Source organism: Didymosphaeria variabile (genome assembly GCF_027946475.1).
Source record: "Didymosphaeria variabile strain IMI 356815 chromosome Unknown scaffold_3, whole genome shotgun sequence".
In the NCBI taxonomy this organism is placed as follows: Eukaryota; Fungi; Ascomycota; class Dothideomycetes; order Pleosporales; family Didymosphaeriaceae; genus Didymosphaeria; species Didymosphaeria variabile.
Window position 1 is genome coordinate 383,209 of NW_026611622.1, and position 17,152 is coordinate 400,360.

Sequence of the window (17,152 nt, forward strand, 5' to 3'; positions counted from 1 at the left end):
AGCACGGCCTGGCCCCGCGTACAAGGGTCCGCTTTTTTCGATATATTCATCTTCAACACCATGGTCCCATACACAGCCAATATATCTACACACATGTCAAACTCCAAATGAGCTATAGACCCATTGTTTGTCGCTTGTGGGATCTATAGTAGTTCTCACCTTGAAATGATGCATCTTGACGACCGCACCTCCCGGAGATTAAGCTTCGGCACTGCAGATTCGCGAAGAAAGATAGACATAATTCCTATCGTGGGCGTCACTTTCAAGAACTATCGCATCTACGTAACAGGTCCGCAGATGCATACGTACGACATCCGGCGGTCTTGCTGAGCGATAGTGATGGCTCCGACTGTGGGCTCTCTAAGTACTGCGGAGACGGATATCAATAGTATACTTTCACCTTCACTGCTGCGTTGCCGCTCCTGCCTCTTCCGTCAGTACGCGTTTGCCGCTGCTTCCCTTCCCTTCCAACCTCCAGTGCCTGCCTCTTGGACTACTCTTTCCTTGACCACTTAACATGGCGCAACAGGGCTTCTCGCCCGCTGCGGTGTCTCCATCTACATCACCAACTCTCGCGAATCACCACCCGCTCCGATGCGCGTCCGACTACGGGGATTCAGCCTACGATCCATATCTTGAAGACATTGTTATCGATCCCATTCAAGCCCGATTGTGTACGTGATACCCGAGGCGCTGGTCGCGACGTCATTGCTATGGCCCAACAACATGATTCATCCCCATCCACTTGGTACAGCGACGTGGCTGAGAATCGTTGCAATGGAGCGGACAACATCAGAGGGTTGAAAAACATCACTTGTACCTTATCGACGATACTCTCTTTGCTACAACGCAATGCTAACCTCTCGCTCGAAAACGACAGACAACTGGCTGAATGGCCCGACCACGTTGAATCATGCAGAGATCAATTGTCTCGTCAGTAAGTGTACCCGTAATTATCGGAACTGACCGAGTCACCTCTGGCTTAATCTTGGCTTCGTGCTAAGCTTGGATTAGACAACATCACCTTCATCATCCGCAGTCTCCAGAGAAACGCCAAGTCAAGCGTGAATGTCGACTTCAGCGAGATCCGCGACAGCGACCTTCACATCGTCACTGCTGCCGAGAACGGCGGCTTCCGTATGAGCATCTTCTTCGGAAGTCACTTGATCTGTGTGGGCGAACACGTAGATCAACGCGAACAGACCATGGATGGACTAAGAAAGAAGGTTGAGAAGATGATCTCCAGCATGGTCAATGTCAAAGCCAAGGCGGCCAAGAAGCATCAGCGCGAGGACTTCAGGGTTACCCTCCAAGATTACATCGTTCAAGGATCGAGATTTGTAAACGGCAGCCTGGGTCCTGACCGTGTGGCTTCAGAGGGACATAATGGTACGGCGGCGGTCAATCCTCAAGACTTATTGCCACCAGGAGAGGTCAGCACGGCGGTGGTGGGCAGCGCACTGCAAGGAGCGGGCCGTGAGATACCCAACGGCACGTCAGTCAGCCCGGTCTCGCAAGGCCCCCTCAATGGACCCTCGCTACCTCACAATCAAGGGCAGGATCAAGTCGATGGGCAGGCCACAGGTCACTCGCAATCCTAGGCCCATCGCCCTCCCACAGGCAATGCATTTCGAAATATGAGTGGATCTGGAGCGCATTTCGGAGTTGCGGCCCAAGATGGTGCGCATCCCCCTACTGGACCGCAGGTATCGCGTGAATCTGCTCCTCTGGGTGGCTCTTGTTACACTCTTGGACATAATACGGCGTTTTCTGAATAAAAAAAAGGCGACGGCTGCTATTGGACAGTTTCGAATAAGTATTGAGGTTTTGACGGGATACGTTGGGATCATTGACCGCAAGCTTCTAGTGTCGATTGAAGTGTTCGTACGACAGTGTTCTTCGGTAATACAAGCTCGTGCCCAAATTTCGAGCACACTGTGTTACCCCAGGCCAGGTAATGCAACGACTGATCGCGCCCAATTTCGTGCTACAAATGACGTAAAGATCTCGAAAACAGACCTTTCTTCGATGCCCTGCACTTTACGAGCCAAGCCTATTACATGAGTGACACGATTCCAAGGTTGCTATGGCTTGATAGCCGCAAGTCGCGGTACCGGAAACCACGTCAACGGAGACAGATGGCTACATGACGGTCTTGTGAAAGGTGCCACCAAAACTGCGCCTCATAAAGTGAGGCACAGAAGTTTGTCCACTCCATCTTCAACGTCATACTACAAACGCATTGACTCTCCTTTATATTCACAAAACCATTCAATGTCTCGACCTCAAACCACTATACTCCTGCCATGTCTTACCAAGATTCCGTCTACAATGACTTCGCGGCTGCGACTCCGGAATTACTCCAAAATTCGAACACCTATCCTATCTTCCAAGTCCAATAAATACTCGACCACAGCACAATGGCAGACACAATGCACATCTTCCTAAATGAACGCCTTCGCCTTGCTCTTAGCGGTCATATCCCCGGCCATCTTCTCGACGCCTTCGTTGGTACTTTATCCGCCCTCGTCCTACTCCTCACCTGCCCTCCTCAGATCTGAACTCTAAATTCTCCCAGCGTCCCTCTCCCACCTTTTCAAAGTCGTTCGCCCTGACCTCACACCTTCCAAAGTCCTCATCGCCGTCTCCGAACCTTCCGTCTGCGGCTTGCAATACTGCTCTTGTAACAGCGCAGATAGTGCACTTCATAAATACAAGATTACTCTATTTGTGGATAGGAAGGAGCAGGGGCGTAGAGTTTCGAAACCATGGTTGAGGGCGAGTACGTTGTGTCCCTGCAGGCAAGGAGTTGGCGTGTGCTGGACATGGAAACCTACTCCCTAGCCCCCTTCTCAAAATGTTGACTGACTTCGTACCCGCGCTTAGGTAGTGAAGTAGGCTTCGAAGACGCGGTCATAGAATTGATGGAGCAGAGCGACGAGCTGGTTGCTGAAGTTGAAGGTAAGAAATGCGCGAAGGCGGAGGCGGAGAGTAGAAAGACGTTGTTGGAGACGGAGCGATTCAATGTTAGGAGTAGGAAGAGTGCGACGTGTCTTGTGGAGGTGTTTGAGAAGGAGAGGGGGAGGGAGAGGGGGTTTACGATGCCGAGTAGGTCTGGGCGGATGAGTGGTGGGAAGTTGTAGGTTGTTTGTGGGGTTCTAACGAGGGTTAGAGGCTGGGGTTGGTCTTATGTACCATAGGTATGATACGATAAACATGTACATGTTCTTGACTCTTAAAGAATACACAGAATGACCGAGCGCAACGCCTGCACACATTCCATGCGAGATAATGTTCTTACTGCAAATGCCTTCAGAAATGTTGTGTCTTCGAGAAAATCCATGATTGCAACTTGGTGTGCAGCCGTGCGAAGACAGCACTTGGATTTGTGCCTTCTACGACAACATGCTGCTGCCTTCCACCACATCGTTCATCAAAGTCGATTATGTAGCTCGGCGTTAGCTTACCTAGGCATTATTAGCCCCAAGTAGGCCCCGGGCATGGCTCGAAAGTCGCGAAGCTGCGATCTGATACGGAGCATGCAAATCTTTCGGAGCGATGTATCGCGTCGCGTCTCCGCGGACCGCAGCTCTACGTCGGAAGCGGATGAAGTGGACACAACCCCAATTCAACCAGAAAATCAGCCACTCGGTCATGGAAAGCGACTAAGCACAACTAGATTCCAGGCCGGCTACTCCATCTACCTCGGCGCCCCAAATGCACAGTGCAATGAAGCCCTACGGTGCTGCTGCGGGGTCGTTCTGCTGGTCGGATATAGTTCCCATGGCCCCTCACGGTGGCTGCAATGTTGCGCGTGCGGTCAATTGAGCTCTGGACAACGTGAAACTGCCTACTATCTTCATTTGATATCGTAGCAATACTTTCGTAGTCATGGCAGACTCGCAGTACAAGTTCCCTACCTTCGACGAGCTCCCGAAGGTAGAAGGCGAGCCTCAAGGGTGCATATGGGGTTTCTTCGACAAAGATGGAAAGAAGGACGAGTGTGGAAGTAAGAAGCCGCCGCGTCTTCCCATATCTATCAATTTTAACAGCAACCGCAGCTCTCAATCTGCTCACACCATCCGTCGTACAAGCCGCCTCGCGCGAGATTCAATCCGGCGAGCACATCCAGCTCGACTGGCCGCTCCACAACGTCCAATTCCCCGGCTTTAACCGCAAAGAGTTCAGCCAGAAGAAGATCGATCTGGACGCTTTGCTCGGTTTTAAAGCCATGGACGATGAACTGTATATTAATACGCAATCGGGCAGTCAGTGGGATAGCTTGAAGCACTTTGCGCATCAGAAGACGGGGAAATATTACAATGGGCTGACGCACGAGCAAGCGGTGAAATCAGACACGAATGGCATACACAACTGGTGCGAGAGAGGCGGCATTGTTGGAAGGGGCGTGCTGGTAGATTGGCTGGGGTGGTATGAGGGGCACAAGGGAATGGCGCCGAGTCCAGTCACGAGACATGAGATCCTGGTAGATGAGCTCGACGCGGCTCTGAAGTGGCAGGGAACTACGACGCGGCCTGGAGATATCTTGCTGATTAGGAGTGGCTATGTGCGGTGGCATAAGTAAGCTCGCTAAACAGCTGTCCTTGTGCACTCGGTGTTAACATACAGTAGCGATGCTTCTGAGGCTGAAAGAAAGAAGGGCACTCAGGATAATAGCATTGCAATTGGCTTGCAAGGAAGCGAAACGTCAGTGCGCTGGCTGTACGACCACCACTTTGCCGCGGTCGTGGGAGATACCGTCGCTTTCGAAGCGTGGCCGCCGAAGATCGCAGAAGGATGGTGCCTGCATGAGTGGCTTCTTGTTCAATGGGGCTCTCCGATTGGAGAAATGTGGGATCTAGAGAAGCTGGCCGCGGTGTGCAAGCAGAAGAAGCGGTATACGTTCTTCCTGACCAGCGCGCCGCTACACGTCAAGGGAGGTATCGGAAGTCCGCCGGGTGCAATTGCTATTTTCTAGTATGCGAACAGCGCGGAATCCGTTTCTTGTTCTGCTATCTGCCTTCTAGCACTCTACTCATATCTCCGCATGTTTCACGAGGATATTCGAGAGCCTATTCGACCTCTCCATTTCACGTTTCTACTCCTTCAAGCAAACAAACTACCTCCATCCGTCCTCACCATACTAGCATCCATGTTCCAATCCTTCATAATCACGAGATAGCTCTCCGCTATATCCTCCGCAGTAGGTACTCTCCCAGTCATCAGACTCTTCTTGCACTGCTCAAAGAATGCTGCCTTTTCATCCTCACCCATCTTCCACAGCTCCGTATCCACAACACCAGGACTCACCCCATTCACTCGAATAGGCTTCATGTCAAGCGCGAGATTTCGCACCATCGAGTGGTGCCCGCCCGCATACGCCGCAATGACAGACCAGTTCGGGATAGGCTTCTCGCTGATGCCGCCCGTCGTTATGGTGTAGGACGAGCGGTACGACACATTCAGGTAAGTGGGCAGGTATTTGGCCAGGAGTAGCGGCGCAAGCCAGCGAATGGTGCCAGCCTTGTGGATGCGGTCGACGGTCATGTCGCTCAGCTTCATGGGGGCGAGAGCATCAGCCGCGGTGAAAACAACGTGGTCGAGTTTCCCGCCTAGGGTCTCTGTTGCACGCTTGAGGATGCTGTCGAGCTCGCGCTCTAGGGTGGCGTCGTCGAGTAGGTCGACGGTGAGGCCGTGGACGCTGGATGCGTAGGAGGGATACGCTTTCTTTAGTTTGGAGACTGCAGACTGGATGCGCGACTCGCTGCTAGAAGAGATGGCGACGAGAGCGCCGTGCTCGAGGGTCGCTTCTGCGACGCCATAGCCTAAGCCTGAGGAACCGCCGATGATGAGAACGCGGGAGTTCTTGAGCTTGTTCGTGTACTTGAGCTGGTTTTCGGCGGACATGTTGGCTTTTTTGCGTTGGAAGGAATTTCAGGGCGTAACTGAAATAGTGATGAGGTTTTGGATTTGGCAAGCTTCGAATGAGGCTGTCACGATGATGCAGGACCCTCTTTTCTCAAATGGTCTTTATACGTGCCTCCTCTCGAGTCTATCCCGGGTGAGACAAAACTCCGGTTTCCTGTCCAGCATTGTTATAAAGCCACAGTTGCTGATCCTGCTAGATAGCGTGATAGACCATTCGCACGACAGGTGAACGCGGTAACTGATCGGATATATACGGACTTAAATACACCAGGGTCCTACTAGTCGCGTTCAGTTCCAGCAAACCGATCGTTGTGGTGATGGCATGGATTACATCATGCATTAGGCTAGCGTCAGCATACCATGTGGATGAGGCGAGCTCTCGGGTATTGCTAGTGCCCGAAGTATATAACCGTAGAGACCTAAAAGCCGGGCTGTCGATCGTAATGGCTGCAATAGTTTGCGGCATACCTTGTTCAAGTTATGTCAGGTGTCGGTCATGCACATCAAGTGTGACTGCAAGATTCTAAACCTTCCGTCATGACGCGCTGGCTTTGCGTTTATCAGTGTGCCATATATATGGTATCTGTGTCGTACTGTTGGGCACATAAGCAGCAATGGAAGGGTCTAGAAACTCCGAAACATCAAATACAGGTCGATCTTCGCTCGAAAATAAGGCCCATCGTGCTATGCGTTTCGTTCGGTTTCAAGAATGTCCGCACGTATGGATCGACCAGGAGTGTATCCGGCAAGACGATGCTGCTGATATCGAGCGGCATTTGAAGGCCATGCATCCTGTCTACGAGGAGAAGGAACGGACAGTTGCAGTTTAGCCACACCCATACCAGATGAGTACAGCTTGGAACCTTCGCATGGCTAAGCGGACGAGACATTGAGATTGCAACCATCATTTCGTTGAAACTCATTTTCAAAGTCCCAAGGATCGATAGGGCAGTCGTAATGGGCGTTCCAAGAGAAGCCATGCGCTTCATCGTTGTACATATCCCAAACGCCCAGTTCAATATTTTAAGTTACTTCAAGAAGTACCTGCTCGGGAACGAAAACAAGAAACAGCTAGGACTTCTGCCTTCCCATGCGGGGTGTGGGGATTCTTCTCATGCGCTTGCGGCAAGGACCCTTTACAGCTTCGATTGCAAATAAATGGACTTCGAACTCCGGATTTTGATTCGGAAATGCATTAAACCACTTCGATATCTGGTTCAACAACATCGGCCTACCTACCGATAACGACCGAACGCTAACTTGGGCTGAGGATTAGCACCTCACCCACGGCGCATTTGGCATGTTGGAAAAATGCAACAACAAAGTCATCGCAGACGGTGTATCGACTGTTGTCGAACCGGCTCACTAGAATCTTGGAGACGTTTTACCTAACGTATTTGTTTGTGTCCTTTTACTATATGTGGTACCATTTCCTAGGTATATGCCTCTGTGACTTTCCGATCGACCTATGTAACCCACTTGCTGACCACCTAAACTAATCGCGATCCTGTTACTACTATCCCTGCCTCAAACTGCCGCTAATTAAAACAACAATTTCCCGATTTAAAGACCAATTTCTTACTTCATTATTCAATATCTCGCCTAACAGAGCATCGAGTCCCCAAGCCCGCTAAGAGACCCTCGATTCTTTTCACTCTGTAGATAGCCAATGTACCACAAGGAGCGAACTGCCAAGGCACCTACCATAAGCAGTCAGTCACGCACCATTGTTACTATCTTCCTCTCATAGAAATTAAATTTGCGTGAGGTCTTGGTAGAATCCTTCAAAGAGCCTAATCGATGAAATTACAGAGCTTCGACAGTGTCGACTGCGTGCGGAATTGCGTCAGAACTGCTGTTCGAAAACCACACTAGACATTGTCCCTCGACGAATAAGAACGATTATTCGACCTTGCGTCGTCTTGGATGGTCACCTGGGTCGTCTTTACGATCCCCGACCCGGATGCCTTCCTGTCCTCAAGCTCCAGCATATACCGCTCACTCTCATCGTCCGCGCTATTGTCCAACTTGGTGTGACCCTTCATGCTGTATACCGACGCAATCGGGTTGCTCTGACTTTGTTGCTTTCTTGTCGTCACTCCGAGGGTGCTTGCAAAGTTGGCGGGCAAGATCTTCGCAAGTATGTTGTTGATAGTCTTGCGTAGAGGCGGAAGATTTGCGATGACGATGCCAACTGCGATTTCGTTCGTACTGCAGATGCTTAGGTCGATCGCATCCCACATCGGCTCCTTAGAGCGAAGGAATTTGTACGTGATGGGGATCTTGGCAATCGATAGAGCGGTTCCTCTGGACGAATTGTAAGCACAAAGTTGGTTGTTCAGTCGCGCGCCTACTTACACGAGTGCTAGCAGGAACACAATTCTCACTCCCCATTGAGTCTGTTTGCTGAGTTGCACGTGCCTCAGATACATGATCGGAGCAGCGGCATAGATCTGAAGAGTCAGCCTTGGAATTATTAACGTTGCACGCGATACACTGACCAGATCAGTAATGACGTTCGCTGCAATTTGTGCATAGGCGGTGCCCTCGCTGACCGCAGCAGGCCAGCACTCCTGATGTACGCTAAAGTCCCATCTCGAGTAGTATGGCCGGCAAAACGCAAAATGCAGGATCAGCATCATAACGAAGTTGCACAAAACGACGATAACGACGGAGATCCAAATGAGGACGCGGTAGGAGGGTCCAAAGTTCAAGGCCATCAGATATGCGCAAATCGAGGCTTTGACCAAGAACATAGCATAGACATTGAGGCACTGCGTGATAAAGATCATGTGCAGCTCATATGACGTGTGCGCCATGTCCGTCCACCAGGGATCTGCCATCAAGCGCCCTTGACCGCCATTCGCTGCTAGAATGGCATACGGAATGCAAGCCAGGAAGTTCAGAATCTTTTACACATGTTTAGCTGGAAGTCAACACCCAAATGCTCACAGAACATACCACTCCCCCGATCATGAGCCAGTCACTCAGCCCTAACCATGGACTGACCCTAAATCTCACAACGACACGCCATATCGCGACCAACGTGCAAAGCGTAGTCATGGCGATCGCGTCCGCGATGAGTTCCCATGCTCTGTTGGGCCATACGAAATCGTCGTCGGCGGTGTTCGTGCCGCCGGTCGTGTGCCCAGTGTTCGACATAACTCACAGCGCGAAGTGCACAACGTGGAGGGAAAAGGGAAAGATCAACAATATGTCTCGATCGACAGGCACAAGGGAGGGTAAGGCCTTATGACAATCCCCTTGATGTACAGAGATCTCTAGGGAGCACCAAGTGACAGGAAGGCCCGAACTCACCAGGCCGAAACACCTTGCATTTGCGCGCTGGCCAGAGGACGACTGCAAGCGAGACCAGCTCAGCTCGTAATCCGTGAGTTCGTCACGCCAATCACTCCACTACCCTCGTACGCAACACCTTTGTGATTTGTCCAGGCTCGGCCAAATCCTGTGTATTGTTCTTTTCCCTTCCTTGATACGACTGTACACCCGCACTTCCCGCAAACCCTTCAAACGGGCCGCATACTTAGTGAGAGCTCCTGCGTCGCGGCTTCCTTCCGAGAAGAGGGCTAGCTTGTAGAAGCTAGAGACGTTGAAGGAAAAGCAAAGGATGATCATGCACTCCCACGGTTGCTATCCGAACGGGACAGAAACCCGAACCTTTCGGTAGGATTCCAGGCGTTGATTTCAAGGGATGCCTTGTGGGCGTATGTATCGAGAGAACCACTTATCCTCTCTAATACGTGGCAGCAGATTCCGCGATCCTGACTTCCCCACCGAATGTGGGTGATGCATACTTATGCATTTCACAGACCGTAGCGTCCCTCACCGATCAAAGCTTCGATGGCTCTTCTACACATCGCGCGTGAAGCACTGTTCCCCCAAGGAATTGATGAGTAGATGGACCACAAGAGTCACGCCGAATTGCCTATCTGCAAAAGGTCTCCGAGTCATTGGGATCCTTTACCTCATCCGAGATATCATTTGAGCCTCGGCTTTCGGGTGAACCTGTTCCTGCTTAGAAGCTACGGAGCATTGCTCCGTCCACCCAGTCGATACGGCTTATTGTCGGTGCTTTATGAAACCAAGGAACGCCACCCACGGTGCTCTCATCTCAGCTGTGCGGCGAACTATACCAGTAGCGGACTTATTTTTCCGTTCATATAGTGCGCAGAGCCCAATATCCTTCGAGTCGGTTTCCGTGGGGGTGAATCTTGTGTCAGGAGCCACATCTTGGATCTACTCTCGTTGCAGAGAACCCTTATGAGCAGAGATGCAGCGTCGAAAAGAGAGGTCGTTAATAGTGGGGAGTCGATGGGCAAGATCTGATGTCCCAGCTGATCTTGGGTCCCACGTGTGATTGCGAATCGATTGGGCGACCAAGTACCTGGGCATATCAATCCACGCAAAGCAGCCGTTATCGGAAAAATGCTGGTCGATCACGGAGCGAGAGCATTCCAGGAAGTTGGTAACGAGGCCTAATGCACGATGCATATTGAAATCGTAGATGCCAAGCAAGCAGTGTTCGCTTCTTGAGCGTTGATTTGACTCAAATTCGCACTTCACTCCCAGCTCGTGAGTGTTCGTGAATAGCGGCACGAATGGCTGGAGATTTTGCGGAAGACAATGGAAGACATACCTCTGACCGTAAATTTTAGGCATTCCTGGCTGAATGCTCCTCCTCCTCCTCCTCCTCCTCCTCCTCCTCCTCCTCCTCCTCCTCCTCCTCCTCGAGAGGATTCCAAGGCCATCGCTCCTTAGTGTGCCCGCCACTCCCCAACGTGCACTGTTAGTCCGCGCGAGAGACGCGGGGAAGCGCTTCCTGCGGCCGTCGTTTCATCTTCTACCTTATCCCATTACTCACTTCGTACGATACTCAAGATAAGACATTACAGCTTGTTCTTAATCATCGTTCATAATGCAGTAGGAAGCGACTGACGTGTCGCTTCAGGCATATCATGAGCCCACCGTACCTAGGTATCGTCGGGAAAGCCTACGATCTGCGCTGGGGTTTAGTTTGGGACTCTGCCCGAGAAGAATTTTCTTGGTATGCTTGCGCGGCTGAGAAACGAGGCTCCGAGAGAAGCGCCGTACATGAGGCCGCAATTGCTTCGCTAGCGAAGAGGCCTCATACGCGTGCTTGTGACAGCATCGACAACCAATTCGGGAGGAAGAGCCGATGTACATGTAGAACAACACTTCATAACAACGCAAACAAAGATTTGCAGGCACAGACTTGCACTAGGTCCTGCGACGAGTAAAGATTCTGACAAGATGGGGTTGAGGCGGGATGCGATGTTAGGTGGGATCCGGGGTCTCGCAGGAAATCGTTCTAGAACTTAAGCGAGCGAATGTGACAAGGTGACAGCCCCCCACTCGCCTTCAGGAATTGGCAAATCCTCCTTGTTCCGACCTGCAGACTCGGAAATTTTATACCGGACCCACGGCTTCTGTTAGCTCGGCAGTGCAGATTACAAGCAGTCTTACGTGGAAAGCAAAGCCACACAGGCGTCACTTTCATCGTTGCGATGATATTGTAGCATGCCTATGGTAGGCTTCTACATTGTGTAGACCTCACTCACTGACTCGGAGGCGTACTCCTCCCGTCGCAATCCCTCTAGTTCGCGCGAGGGACGGGCCTTGCAAAGGGTTCAACTCGCGCTGAAGATCGGCCTCTGAAACTAGACGACTTGCTCGCCAATCCCCTCCGCTGCGCGAGTAATCTCTTGTAGTTGGATCGAGGTTCGCCTTCCAAGATACACGACCTTCTTCGCGGAGTAATGATCAGCACTGCTAGGAACACCCTTGCCAGTATATTGAAGCGCTCTTGTTCCTGCCTATGGGCTCATCTCCGATTTTCGTCCAAGCGTTTTGTTCTGCTTGTAGCACGCCCCTCTCGCTACAATGCTCTCGTCGTTTACCGAGCCGTCGGTGTATATGCGAAGGAGCGTTCGATAGGATGAATCGCTTTGACATGATTCATCATGCTCTTCGCCTGCCTCTCAAATGAGGCCAACGGCGGCATTACAACCCACAAGGGTCTGGACTGTAAGCACCACGTGCGGACGCACTCCTCCGACCACAGCGTCGGAATCATTTAAGATGTATCTTCCAAGACCTCGTTCCATCCTGTCCACTCCCTCCTGTACGCTGCCAATCATTTCTTCAACGGGTGCTGTTGCTCGTTAGGACCTGTTAGGGACTCTACCTTTTGCGTTTGTGACCCTTGATCTCGCGCAATAGCCACTCGTTTGTTACATATTTTATCCACTAATTATAATGCTTTGGTCAATCCTTCCTGTGTCGGTCGTGCTGCCGGTGCTGTTTGGTACTGCGGTGTCTGCGGCTGCTCAGCCTAAGTCGTACGATTATGTCATTGTTGGTGGAGGTACCACCGGTCTCGTTGCGGCGAACAGGCTGAGCGAGGACCCGAGCAGTATGTTGTGCCATTTTCTATCATCCTGAAAGGTCAACAAGGCTGACTGTAACCACTCCAGAGACTGTCCTGGTCATCGAGAACGGTATCCTCAACAATGGCACCCTGTCCAGCATCCCAGGCAATTCTGGCGGCCTCAATCTCGCAGCCATGTACGACATCTACAGTGCCCCAGTGCCAAACCTCGGAAACCAGACTTTCCTTGTGACAGTCGGTAACGTCGTTGGCGGCGGCTCGTACGTCAATGGAATGCAATTTGACCGCGGTGCAAACGCCGACTACGATGCCTGGGAGGACCTCGGCAACAAAGGCTGGGGCTGGAAAGGCCTAGAGAAGTATTTCTTCAAGAGCAACCACTTCGATGCGCCATCCGCTGCGACCACCAAAGAGTTCAACATTACCTACGACGCGAAGGCCTATGGCGATGGCCCAGTGAAGGTCTCTATCCCGGACTGGCAATTTCCTGACATGAAGAAGCTCTTTGCTTCTTGGAACAATGTCGCTATTCCGCACCCAAAAGAGGGTTTCGAGGACCCGGTCGGTGTGTACTGGAGCCCTAACTCAATCAACAAGGACACGGCTACCCGGACTACGTCGCGCTCTGCGTACTACGACCCCATTGCTTCCAAGCGTTCGAACTTGAAGCTCTTGACGAACACCCACGTTGACGAGATCACATTCTCGAAGGATAGGACCGGTGCTCTCACCGCAACTGGCGTGAAGTACACGAGCAATGCTGGTGGCGTACAGGTGCAGGCCATTGCAGCGAAGGAGGTTATTCTCGCCGCTGGTGGTGTCTTCTCTCCCCACTTGCTTATGGTGTCTGGTATCGGACCCAAGGATGTCCTACAGGCCGCCGGTGTCACCGTTAAGAAGGTAAGCAAGATTCCGATCTTCAATGATTAGCTCCACTCTGACACATCTGCGAACAGGATCTCCCGGCTGTGGGTTCCAACTTCCAGGATCACATCGCCAACTACATGAACTTCAACCTTGAAGGCTACGCCCAGGACAGCATTCCCTCCATCAACACCAACGCGACCTACAACCAAACCGTTTACGACCTCTACCTCTCGTCCAAAACGGGACCCTACTCCGTCGGCCGCGCCAACGGCCTCGTCTTCATGGCCCTCCAGCATTTCGAGCCCACCTACAAAGCCATCGTCAACAAGATCCGCGCCCAGAAAGCCGAAAACTTCCTTCCCCCGCGCTACTCCAAGAACGCCGCGCTCCTCCGCGGCTTCGAGAAGCAAGCCGACATCCTCGCCAAACAGTTCGCCGCCGCGAAGGCCGCCGTCGGCGAAATCGTCATCCAGCCCTGGGGCTTCTCCGGCATCGCAAACAACAAGCCCCTCTCCCGCGGCACCATCACGCTGAACAACACCCACCCCGAGGCCTACCCCATCGTCCAATGGAACACCTTCATGAACCCCGTAGACGCAGACATCATGGTCTCTCTAACAAAGTACAACAGAGCGCACTGGGCGCGCCCCGAGCTAGCAAGCTACAAGCCCGTAGAAACGAGTCCCGGACCGCAGTACCAGACGGACGAAGAGATCATCCAAGGCGGCATCGCGAGCGGCTCACTAGCGCCTTCTTTCGCGCATCCCAGCGGCGGCTGCAGCATGATGCCTGAAACTCTTGGGGGCTGCGTCAACGAGAAGCTGCAGGTGTATGGCGTCGGGAAGCTGAGCGTTATAGACGCTAGTATCATTCCCATGGTTCCCGCTGCGCATCTGCAGGCTACCATGTATGCGATTGCGGAGAAGGCGAGCGATATTATCAAGGCGCGTGCGTAGAGGGAGGGCTAGTGATATAATTGGCAATTCAGCGTCTCAGTTCATCAAGTGTGCTCTAGCTCGTGTACCCATCGGCGAAACAGTGGTCAGCCGTAGTGAAGATATGGCTGCCACGCGTACTTGCATAGTTCGGAGCCGTGATGCATGGTAGCTGAAGATATGGCTGGTGGGACTGACATGCTCGCACGAGAGGGAGTCGAGCCCATGGTTGTCGAGCGGTGTGACTGCTGTTGAGGAACGTCGGCAGTTTCGAGCGAGCTCGGTGTTTGCGGGGTTAATCACGTTAGATACCTCGTCTTTAAACGCAGACAATCCAATCTCAACTGCTTTGGTACGATTTTGCGAATTTTCTTACTCCTTCGTATTCGCGCCTCTGTCTTGCACATCAAATGGCATAGAGCGAAGGACTTGTCTACGAGAAAGAAACCCACATGATCTGAAAGATAGGCTAAGCGGACGAGGACAGGAGTCTCTTAGTTTTCAAGAGACATGGATGAATCACGCGTGCATATTTCCATGTTATAACCATTGATAATTGACGCAGGGTGGAAAGATAGCTGTGCCAAGGAAGCAGACGTGAAAGAGAAAAACACATTGCACTGCATAATCATGATGCATTATCATGCTTTTCAAAGACTACTCTGAATATGTGGACATTAGTTTAGGAAGCTTCTGAGTGAAGTGTTACACAAGAAGCGACCCAAAGCAGTGTCTGGTCCGCTCCATGAAACCCAAGAAACGATACAAGCATGTTGAGCCAGTTGCCAACAACGCGAGCTCTCTAGTAGCGACCGCCTGGGGGAGGTGCACCGTACTGAGGCTGCTGCCCTGGGTAGCCACCACCTTGCGGAGGGCGACCACCTGGTGGAGGTGCTCCATACTGACCCTGAGGCGGGTACCCTTGGCCCTGAGGCTGCTGGCCGTAGCCCTGCTGGGGAGGAGCTCCGTATTGCTGACCCTGTGGAGGGTAACCACCTTGCTGCGGCGGTTGGCCGTAAGGAGCGCCGCCTTGGGGTCCGCCGTAGCCTTGCTGGGGAGCACCTCCATATCCGCCAGTGGGGGCGCTGCTCTTCTGGTCTTGAGAGTCGTAGCTGGAATCGATGGCACCGAGAATAAGCTTCAAGATCCACGTATCGGGGGTCAGATCGACAGGGGGGTTCGCCCGGGCCATCTCTTCTTGCTCGTTCTCAAAGTCTGTGTCACGTTAGCACATCACTCTATGGCACGGATATAGACAAAGAGTGCCCAGAATTCTTGCTGAAAACTTACTTGATGTGCAGTCAATGAACTTATCAAGCGAAGGGTCCTCGTCCAACTTTCCTAGGAACGCACGGGCGGCTTGATCATTACCAACCTGCGCGAACTGGAAAGCGATACCGCCTTGTGGTAGCGAACGAACGGCTTCATTGATGGCCTCCAAGACGGCATTCTGCGGCTCGCCAGCCGGCTGCCCATCGGTAACTGTGATGACGAGCACGGGCTTCCTGAACTGACCCGAGCGGGCTTGCTGGATAAGTGGCTCAATGACCTTCTTCTTCAAGCTTGTTCCCATGGGAGTCAGACCCTTGAACTGGACGCCGCGCATAAGGTTTTCGATCTGAGCTTCCTGTGCTACGTGATTTGCCAGGTTGTCGGGCAAGTTTGTGTTCATGAATCGGACGTTTATACCGTCAGCATCGAAAAGCGTCGCGGCGAAAGCGACCCGCTCCAGAATAAGGCGCAGGTCCTTGATTCGCTCGCCACCTTCCTCGAATTGCATGGAGCCGGAATCATCTACGACAAGATCAGTATTGTGTTATGTGATTTCTCAAGCGTCCTGCTTACCAATGTACAGCCAGATGTCGTACAGAGCGAGCTTCACCACGTCATTCGCAATTTCCTTCGGAAGCTTCCATCGCGACATGACCTGGCTGATGAGCTGAGGAGCCTTCTGTGCGATCTGTTCAAGAACAGGCGATCCTGGCGGGTAGAAAGATTGCAGGCCTTTCTCCTGAATGCAGGCCTGCAGGAGCTGTCTGAATGCGGCAGGGTCGCCGGGCGGTCCCTAGGATAGATCAGTAAGCCATACTCACAGATTTCATGGAATTGATGTACTAACCTGCTGCTGTGGGGCTCCACCATATTGACCGCCTGGAGGTGGACCTCCGTACTGTTGTTGGCCTGGTGGACCTTGTCCAGGCTGACCCTGCGAATTACGCGTTAGCATGTATCCATGAACGACCAAAACATAACGCAAGCCCTGTATCATGCAATAACACCTCCACCAAGTCGGTTGTGTAGGTGTGGTTGTAGACACAAGGCGTGTAGGAGGTACGGACATGTGGATTTCCATAGGGCGGTTGCTGGCCGTATTGGTTCTGTCCATAAGGCTGTTGCTGTTGCTGTTGTCCATAAGGTTGTTGCTGTCCGTATGGCTGTTGTCGGTACTGGTCCTGCTGTCCGTAAGGTTGTTGCTGGTATTGGTTCTGCTGGCCGGGGTACGGCGACTGTGGCTGACCCGGCGGCGGCGGTGGAGGCCTGTTGTAACCGGACTGTTGTTGAGGATATGGTGAATGCGAGCCGTAGGGAGCCTGAGTCGACGCGGGAGAGTAGGGCGGTGAGAAGGGCGGTTGCGGTTGTGCGGAAGCTGAGGGATAGGGCGGCGGGATGGGCGGTTGTCCTGGCGGCATAGGAGACTGGTATCTGTTGTTAGGGGCGTAGTTATACGGCTGCTGTCCACCGTAGTATGCCATGGCGGATGTGAAGCACAGCGAGGTTGCGTGGCTGGTGTGAACGCGCGCAAAGAGTGGCAGTTGTCAAGGTCCAAAGGCAGAGTCCAAATGAGAAGTAAGGGCGAGAAGCGAACACGTCGCAAAGCAATCTAGGCAAAACCAGGTGGCGTAAAGATGGTGGAGGATGATTGATGATGATGATGGAGCATGCGACGCAAAGGAAAAGCGCTTACCTGTGGCGGGGGACCGCCGGGGTACGC

General features: G+C 52.4%; 6 protein-coding genes across 6 annotated transcripts; 3 read left to right on the forward strand and 3 right to left on the reverse strand.

The window, feature by feature from the left end:
• Positions 1-852: 852 nt before the first annotated feature.
• Positions 853-1,601, forward strand: N0V89_003472 (uncharacterized protein; the record flags this gene model as incomplete). The annotated part of the gene is made up of 2 exons (XM_056212274.1): positions 853-937; positions 1,015-1,601. The coding sequence occupies 2 exons, from the start codon at positions 853-855 to the stop codon at positions 1,599-1,601; spliced, it is 672 nt and encodes a 223-aa protein (XP_056072582.1).
• A 2,290-nt stretch (positions 1,602-3,891) lies between these two features.
• Positions 3,892-4,978, forward strand: N0V89_003473 (uncharacterized protein; the record flags this gene model as incomplete). Its single annotated transcript, XM_056212275.1, has 3 exons — positions 3,892-4,009; positions 4,062-4,581; positions 4,633-4,978. 3 exons carry the CDS (start codon positions 3,892-3,894, stop codon positions 4,976-4,978), a joined length of 984 nt encoding a protein of 327 aa, XP_056072583.1.
• A 128-nt stretch (positions 4,979-5,106) lies between these two features.
• Positions 5,107-5,907, reverse strand: N0V89_003474 (uncharacterized protein; the record flags this gene model as incomplete). Its single annotated transcript, XM_056212276.1, has 1 exon — positions 5,107-5,907. One exon carries the CDS (start codon positions 5,905-5,907, stop codon positions 5,107-5,109), a length of 801 nt encoding a protein of 266 aa, XP_056072584.1.
• Positions 5,908-7,799: 1,892 nt separating this feature from the next.
• On the reverse strand, positions 7,800-8,720 carry N0V89_003475 (uncharacterized protein; the record flags this gene model as incomplete). Its single annotated transcript, XM_056212277.1, has 3 exons — positions 7,800-8,235; positions 8,287-8,381; positions 8,430-8,720. The coding sequence occupies 3 exons, from the start codon at positions 8,718-8,720 to the stop codon at positions 7,800-7,802; spliced, it is 822 nt and encodes a 273-aa protein (XP_056072585.1).
• Positions 8,721-12,225: 3,505 nt separating this feature from the next.
• Positions 12,226-14,181, forward strand: N0V89_003476 (uncharacterized protein; the record flags this gene model as incomplete). Its single annotated transcript, XM_056212278.1, has 3 exons — positions 12,226-12,382; positions 12,444-13,258; positions 13,315-14,181. The coding sequence occupies 3 exons, from the start codon at positions 12,226-12,228 to the stop codon at positions 14,179-14,181; spliced, it is 1,839 nt and encodes a 612-aa protein (XP_056072586.1).
• Positions 14,182-14,962: 781 nt separating this feature from the next.
• Positions 14,963-16,913, reverse strand: N0V89_003477 (uncharacterized protein; the record flags this gene model as incomplete). The annotated part of the gene is made up of 5 exons (XM_056212279.1): positions 14,963-15,375; positions 15,451-15,954; positions 16,006-16,225; positions 16,280-16,366; positions 16,500-16,913. The coding sequence occupies 5 exons, from the start codon at positions 16,911-16,913 to the stop codon at positions 14,963-14,965; spliced, it is 1,638 nt and encodes a 545-aa protein (XP_056072587.1).
• Between the last annotated feature and the right edge of the window lie 239 nt (positions 16,914-17,152).